We start from the raw sequence: 8,547 nt of genomic DNA on the forward strand, positions 1-8,547 counted from the left end.
TTATTCCACAAATAAGGAAATTACGGTTTAAGGTCGGGAGGGCAAGTAAGTTCTTAAAGATGACATAGCTAGTGATTTAAATTATATCTCATTATAGATCTTTAAATTGAATACAGAGATTCATAAGAATCTAGAAAATGGGGGGAAGGGGAGTGAGATTTTTTTTAGAAAAATGAAAGGTAACAAAATAGTCAATGCATGGAGGAAATTTAGAAAGCAAAAAGGCCACCTGATGCGAAGAGCTGCCTCACTGGAAAAGGCCCTGATGCTGGGAGGGATTGACGGCAGGAGAAGAAGGGGATGACAGAGGATGAGATGGTTGGACGGCATCACCGACTTGATGGACATGGGTCTGATTAAATTCTGAGAGCTGGTGATAGACAGGGAAGCCTGGCGTGCTGCAGTCCATGGGGTCACAAAGAGCCAGACACAACTGAGAGACTGAACTGAACTGAACTGAACATTCAATTTCAACATCTAAGACAATACAGCCAACCAAATCAATATCAGTTCATAAAAACACAATGATATTTAAAAAATCACACTGATATTAAAAAGACAGACGAAGAAAGTTCCAGTTGGCTTATGGCCCTGTAAGCTTCAACACAATAACAACCGCAAATTCTGACAAAATATAAAAGCTATCTGAAGCCACGGGAAAGTAGAAAAAGTGAGATTCTTGAGGGGTATCAATCTTGAAAGAAGGAAAGGTTCCCATATTTATCACTTCTCGTCCCAGGAAATACTGCAGTTGGCAGGACACTGGACAGCTAAAACTCTAAGAGGAAAAAAAAATCCACAGTTTTTCTGAAGAACAAAAAGATAGATTTCGGGGCAACCTTGGGCTCTTGAAATTGAGAGAGGCAGAAAGAGAGTTCAAATTCCTTATATAAACTGTATGCACATCTCTGGCTAATCCCAAGCCCCACATGGCAGGGCACACTTACGCCAACCAACTAAAGGTAAAAGCACTGTGATTTAAAATATTGTCCAAAAGAGAGTTTTTAGTTTGAGTTCCACCAAGTTCAATGTTTTCTGAAAAAAAAAAAAAATCAACAAAGTAATAGAATATAGTCCTCTAAGATGTAATAGTCACAATATAAATAAATTTACTCACTGTACAGAGAACCAGGAAATTGTGACCCATTTTTAGGAGGAAAAAAAAAAAAAACATTAAAGGGAGATCAACCTCAAATTGACCCACATATTGCAATTATCAGACAAGTACCATAAAGTAGAGATTAAACTATTCTCAGTAATATGAAAGAAAATAGGCTCACAATGAATGAAGAAACAGAAAAACCTCAACAGAAAGGAAAGAAACAAGTTACAAAATAAATGGAAACTATAAAATAGAAAAATATAAGATGACCTTAACAGAAGAATAGAAATGAGAGAAGAAAGTGTTAGCAAACTTAAAAATATATCAATAGAAGTTATCCAATCTGAAGAGCAGAGAGAAAAAAAAAATAACTGGAAGAAAAAAAAAACAAACAAACCTATGTTAGCCACAAAGGCCTTCAATGAAGTAGCAGAATGTCTAACTTAGAAAGCTGGTAGATAAATATTTGGAGAAAATAGTGATTAAAAATTTCCCTAAATTTACCAAGAAGCATAAATTTACAGATTCAACAATTTCAGTAATCCTCAAGCAGGATAAATATAAAAGTAACCATACATAGACACATTATAAGTGGTGAGAACTAACAGAAAAAATCTTGAAAGTGGCCAGGAAAAACCATGACACATTAGAGTAAGAGGAACAGTGTTTTGAGTGTCTGCCAACTTTTCATCAGAAATGGTAAAACAACATTTTTAAAGTGATGAAAGAAAAAAAAGTCAACCAGAATTCTGTATCCAGCAAAAATATGCAAGAATAAATATGCAAGAATGAAGCATATTCAGATAAAAGGAAACCAAGAGAACTCCTCGCCAGCAGGACTACACTATTAGTGAGGATAATAGAAGTTACTTAGGTTGAAGGGAAATAGCATCACACAGAAACTCAGAAATTCAGGAAGGGATGAAGAATATTTGAAACAGCAGCTATGGTGGAGATAGTACGTGTACCCAGAATCCTATTTTAGGAATGACTTTTTGCTCCTGCTGTTAGGAGCACTGTCAGCAGACGGCCTTCAGTTCTCACACCTTCAGAAATCATCTCAGTTATCCCAAGCAAAGTCAGACTTTACCCAGAGCAGTCCATATCTGTTGACTGATTTGGAGAATGAGGCCCATAAGACATTCTGATTCAATGCAGAGCCTCTCTGGAGCCACTCTAACTCCAGAAATTCACATGCAGTCAGATGAGGGTGTCATGATTGGGATTGCTGGCCTTTTCCCCTCTGATGCGTTGCCCTATTTTCCAGCTGCTGCTTCCAAGAGTCCTCACTAATAAACTTTCTCTGCTCAAAACTCAACTTTTAAAGTTTATAACTATTTTAAAAAGTAATGGTTTGATTCTTAGGAGCAATTAGCATCACACAGTCCCAAGTCATTTTGTAGCCACAGATCTGCTCCCTAATCCTACTTAGGAATTTTCAAATCTGTATTGATGACAACAAGGGGAAGAAGCAAAAGTATATCCATGGTTACTACATTCTTAATCACTGTACAGATTGATTTTTCAGATACAGCAGAAAGCCAAATGACAACCGAGTTATTTTATTAACTAGCACCATTAACTGAAATACTCGTGACTTTGTTGGAAAGGAATTTACCTACTGTGGAATTCTCTGATTTGTTCCCATTTCCTTATTTCTATCCTCAACCTATTAGCATCTCTACATACAACTTCTCATCTTAGTCTGCAATTTCAGAAGAGCTTCTGTCCTCTTTTTTAAAGTGAAGCATTCCATCTATACTACAGTGTCTCTTTTCCCACATCTTCTCAGATCTTATTTTCTGTTATAAAGAAGAAGAAATAATTATCATTCCTAGGACCCAAATCCAAAAATCTCTAGAGCTTATTCTGCCATTTTTGTCTCAATGTGTACTCTTTTTGTGGGATCCTCCACCATGAATAATTCATGAAGCCTGGATTGTGCTATACTTCCAAGTACCAATAGAGATTTTCATCCTGTGTGTTTGCCATCTCTAGATTGAATTTAACATCTTCCTCTGCAAAGAAACTTCCCTTCTTAGCCACTAATGACTCTCAGTGATACCATGGACCTTCCTAAAATGGAAACTCAAGGGTAAGAACCCTTGCCCCTGCTTCAAAATAAAGCTTTACCAAGTACCACTCCCACTCAATGAGATACTGCTGCCACATTTTTTTTCCAAAATTTTATTTTATTATTTCCCCCAAAAGTTACAGTTTCCAAGTTCCTTTGTTTACTGATTAAGGATGCCTGAAATGCAGCCTTATTTCCTGAGATCATATAACAATCTCTGTTACATTAAGCTACAGTGCTTTCTCTCCCTGAATCATCTGCCTTTAATCATGCTGCACACCTGCTCCTCCCAATTCCTATCTTTCTTTCCCCATCTATCCAAACCTATCATTCAAGACCCTTCTCCTCCAGAAAGCCTTCAATAACTCCAACACCATTTCAAGATTGACTGATTTAAAATGTTCTCCATGTGTTTCATTTTAGCTTGATCTCTCTAATGTAGGTGGCAAATAATTTTTAGGCCCTATTCTCTCTCTCTCTCTCCACACACACACACACACACACACACACATTATATATGCAATCAATAACCTCTAACCAGATTGACAAAGAGAAGACACAAATTATCAGTATGAGGGGCAAAATAAGAGATTCTGCAGACACCAAAATCTGCAGATGCCAAAAGGATTTGTTGATGTTGTTCAGTCGCTCAGTCATGTCCAACTCTTTGCAACCCCATGGACTGCAGCATGCCAGGCTTCCCCTCCTTCCCTGTATCCTGGAGTTTGCTCAAACTCATGTCCATTGAATCGATGATGCCAACCATCTCACCCTCTATCAGCCTCTCCTTCTGCCTTCAATTTTTCACAGCCTCAGGGTCTTTTCTAATGAGTCAGCTCTTTGCATCAGGTGGCCAAAGTATCCAGGTTTCTCAGGAGGCAGGTAAGGTGGTCTGAAATTCCCATCTCTTTAAGAATTTTCCAGTTTGTTGTGATCCACACAGCCAAAAGCTTTAGCATAGTCAATGAAGCAGATGTTTTTCTCGAATTCCCTTGCTTTCTCTATGGTCCAACAAATATTGGCAATTTGATCTTTGTTTCCTCCGCCTTTTCTAAACCCAACTTGTACATCTGGAAGTTCTCAGGTCACGTACTACCAAAGCCTAGCTTGCAGGATTTTAAGCATAAACTTATTAACATGCAAAATGAGCTCAACTGTATGGTAGTTTGAACATTCTTTGGCACTGCCTTTCTTTGGGATTGAAATGAAAACTGACCTTTTCCTGTGGCCACTGCTGAGTTTTCCAAATTTGCTGACATATTGAGAGCAGCACTTTAACAGCATAATCTTTTAGGATTTGAAATAGCTCAACTGGAATTCCATCAGCTCCACTATCTTTGTTCATAGTAATGCTTCCTAAGGCCACTTGACTTCTTCACACTCAGGATGTCTGGGTCTAGGTGAGTGACCACACCATCATGGTTATCTGGGTCATTAAGACCTTTTTTGTGCAGTTCTTTTTTGTGTGTATTCTTGCCACCTCTTTTTAATCTCTTCTGCTTCTGTTAGGTCCTTACTGTTTCTGTCCTTCATTGTGCCCATAATTGTATGAAATGATCCCTTGATGTCTCCAATTTTCTTGAAGAGATCTTTAGTCTTTCCCATTATATTGTTTTCCTCTATTTCTTTGCATTGTTCACATAAGAAGTGAACATAAGAAGGTCTTCTTATCTCTCCTTGATATTCTCTGGAACTCTGCATTCAGTTGGGTATATCTTTCCTTTCTCCCTTGCTTTTCATTTCTCTTCTTTTTTCAGCTGTTTGTAAAGCCTCCTCAGACAACCACTTTGCCTTTTTTGCATTTCTTTTTTCTTTAGAATGATTTCAGTCACTGACTACTGCACAATGTTATGAACCTCTGTCCATAGTTCTTCAGGCACTGTCCACCAGACATAATCCATTGAATCTATTCATCACCTCCACTGTGTAATCATAAGGGATTTGATTTAGGTCATACCTGAATGACCTAGTGTTTTTCCCTACTGTCTTCAATTTAAGCCTGAATTTTGCAATAAGGAGTTGATATTCTGAGCCATAGTCAGCTCCAGGTCTTATTTTTGCTAACTGTACAGAGCTTTTCCATCTTTGGCTGCAAAGAATACAACCAATCTGATTTCGGTATTGACCATTTATTGATTGCTTAAGCATGGATGTTTAAAGGATACCACACCTAAAAATTACTAAAATGTGTACATTCATAGCTATTGCAAATTAGAAAAGGAAGACTGAAATAAATGAGGACAAACACCTTCTTTCCACATTGCTTTTAATCTCTTTTTCCATCTTTTGCAAACCTGCCAAAGCTGCCACTCAACCCTCCCTTGATTTTTATCTCCTCTTGTGAATGCCTGCCCCCTACTGGAAGATAATGATAAATGGTTAAAATTAGCCCAAAGAAGAAAAAAAAAAGGAGGATTTCTTTTCAGTAACTCATAATCTAAATATTAGCAACTTTTATAAAAGAAAAGAGTCATTTTGATGCGGACATCAAAATATAATCTGAACACAAGAAAAAATCTAGAAGACAATAGTATAAAATAAAAAGAAAGACGTGGCGTGCGGTAAAGGGAGTTTGAGGGAAGGATACTAGATACAAGGCTAGAGAGCTTTTCTCTGCAATGGATGATTAGCATTGTTTTTATTTTTCCCTCTCAGACACTTTCTTAATAAATCTTATCCATCAAGTACCACATTACTTGAATTTAAAAGCAAATAAGTAAACAAAAAAGTAAATAATTTTTTTTTAATTTATATTGATTTAATGTTTAAATGGTAGTACTTTAGACATATTGGATTGAGGAAAATATTAAATTTACTTTCCTCTTTTTTTGGCATTTATTTATTTATTTTTTTAATTTTATTTTATTTTTAAACTTTACATAATTGTATTAGTTTTGCCAAATATCAAAATGAATCCGCCACAGGTATACATGTGTTCTTTAATGGCATGTTCAGAGAAGTCATTAGCTCTCTTCTTTGTGAGTTTGTTTTGTCTAATAAAGTGAGTTATTTCTGTTTGGCAGTATTAATAACAAAGCAGTATTAGTAATAAAGATATAAACTCATGCCCCAAGGGCTTTGCATATCATTATTCTGAATTATTTCATGGTGAATTTATCATGTCAAATCACTGCACAAAATATAATTTGCTTTTCCATATCTTTCTCTTAAATATTCTGATAACACTATAATTATAGAAGCACAAATCTCAGGGATTTGACATTGGTAGTATATCCTAGCTGTGGTTAGAAATAGTTTTAAAATCCAAACCTTTAAACTATCAAATTCAAAATTATCGATTATGTTTTAATCATGATTTTTTTTTCTTTTACCCCAAAGTCACATTGCAGCTTAACATAAATAACTCATTGTCTAGCTGACATTCCCTGCCAAATTGGGTACTGTACAGGTTTCTATAAAAACTTTCTACAACAAGATCTCAACTACTGAAAGATTCAGCTGATTTGATTTTTTTTAAATGAGTAAATACTCCATTCAGTTTATAACTACCTATTGACTTAATGGTGCTTGTTAGTGAGAAGCATAAAGACTAAGTATTGAGGAAAACTGCCTATTCAGATGTTTAGTGTTGCTTACAAATGTATATTAGTACTAGGTATGACTGTCATATACTAGTAGTATAAACTGGGACAAATTTCAACTCTCTATACCTCAGTTTCTTTGTAAGGTGGAAAAATGTCTTCTATGTCTACTTCGCTGGGTTGCTGTGCTGATCAAAGGAGAAAAATTATGTGAAAGCACTCCCCAGAAAAGCTCAGTGATACAGCACAGTTACTTTACATGTGCTCACCTACATGAGGAAAAGTAGATGTTTTCCTGGAAGACGGGCAGTATTTTAAAATCCTTTATATGAGAAAAAAATAAATTTTTCTCTTTGAATTACTAAACTATAAAATTTTAAACCAAATGTTTCCTTGCAACTGCTCCCATCAACTAAAAGTGAAACCTGAAAACTCCCTCCTACATCAACTCCTACCAACCCTCAGTAGTGAAACCAGGACACCCCCACAACAGCCCCAATTTCTCCACAACTCTTGCAGGAACCTAGATGTTGAAGAGTGTGTCTTCTAATCCAGAAAGAGTTTCTGACAGCCCACACATATTAAAATAAATGCAGACCTACATCACAGACACAACACCAAACTTCTGAATGTGTTATATTTTTAAAAGTGCCTGGTCATCGAAAGTGACAAGACAGCAATAAACTTTCCTAATTTATACTGTTAACAATACAGACATAAATAGATTGGGATTATTATTTAAGTGGTTTAAGAAGAGACGAAAAGAATTCCGCTTTCATCAGATGACTTGGATTGCTACTAGAAAGTAATTTATTCTGCCTTGCCCTAAAAACGTGTTGGGGGGATGAGGAAGTAGGCAGTGGGGTAAAGTAAAGATATACGTATAGTGTAGCAGGATGAAAAATAAAATAAGCGAGACAAAGGGGAAAGTAAGAAAAATAAAGTGAAGTTAATCTAGGAGGAAACTCTCCCCTCCCCCATAACTCTGATTGTATTTGCTGTGCTCTGCCCCCATAAGAAAGGCAAAGAGAGCGCAGGAAAAGCTGTGACCACGTTTCTCACCTGTCATTCTCCTGTCACCCTCCCAAAGAAAATTCAAACTCACCTGCAACAAAGAAGAGAGTCAAAATTAGTCGTAGCTGAAGATCAGAAGTTATCCAAGTGCAGGGCATTTCTGTTTCCTTATTTTCTGCCCTTCACTCAGCACTGTTCGTCCACACAGGTGTAAAAGGAGCTGTGGACATGGTGAGGCTCTGTCTGATTGACTCTTCCGTGCTGGATCTTCTTAGCCCATTAGCAGCTCAGCACTTCTTTCCTCCTAGCCCCTTCCTTCACCTCTATGTGTTTCAGCCAGATTAGTAACTTGGAACAGAAGAAACTTCTCTGGAACTTGACACAGCAATAGATTTCCTGTATGAAGCACTGAAGCAAAGACAGAGGAAGCGGATTGATTGAGTTATCTTTCAGCTCATTGGTCCTTCTCTCACTTCTGCTATACACAGATAAACCCTACAGTAAGGCACTGAACGTGTCCAAGACAAACTTGGTTTAAAAGGTAAAACAAGATATTTATCTATATTTGGCCCATCCCTGTAAATTTCCCAGTCATCGTAATTTTAAAAGTTATCTCCAGGTTGAAGAGGTGTACAGTCTTAGTAACCAAGCTTGAAATAAAAGATTTTTGCTTGAAAATTCTTGTGTGATTTTGGGAGTCGCACACAACTCTAGAAGCATCATAAATGTGTTACTTTCCTATTACTACTGTAATAAGTTAGCACAAACTGAGTGGCTTAAAACAACACAAATTAATCACCTTATAGTTCTAGAGG

General features: G+C 36.7%; 1 protein-coding gene across 3 annotated transcripts in view; it reads right to left on the reverse strand.

Moving 5' to 3' along the window:
- LOC133233786 (cell surface glycoprotein CD200 receptor 1) overlaps positions 1 to 8,156 on the reverse strand; it is a 64,007-nt gene extending 55,851 nt beyond the window's left edge. For 2 of the 3 annotated variants that reach the window (XM_061394053.1, XM_061393987.1), the window contains exon 1: positions 7,824 to 8,155. In XM_061394053.1, the coding sequence (XP_061250037.1) occupies positions 7,824 to 7,890 (67 nt within the window). In that variant the 5' untranslated portion in view covers positions 7,891 to 8,155. Of the gene's footprint in view, positions 1 to 7,823 lie in introns of all 3 variants that reach the window. The other variant, XM_061393941.1, reaches the window with a different exon arrangement.
- Between the last annotated feature and the right edge of the window lie 391 nt (positions 8,157 to 8,547).

Source organism: Bos javanicus, chromosome 1 (assembly GCF_032452875.1).
Source record: "Bos javanicus breed banteng chromosome 1, ARS-OSU_banteng_1.0, whole genome shotgun sequence".
Lineage (NCBI taxonomy): Eukaryota > Metazoa > Chordata > Mammalia > Artiodactyla > Bovidae > Bos > Bos javanicus.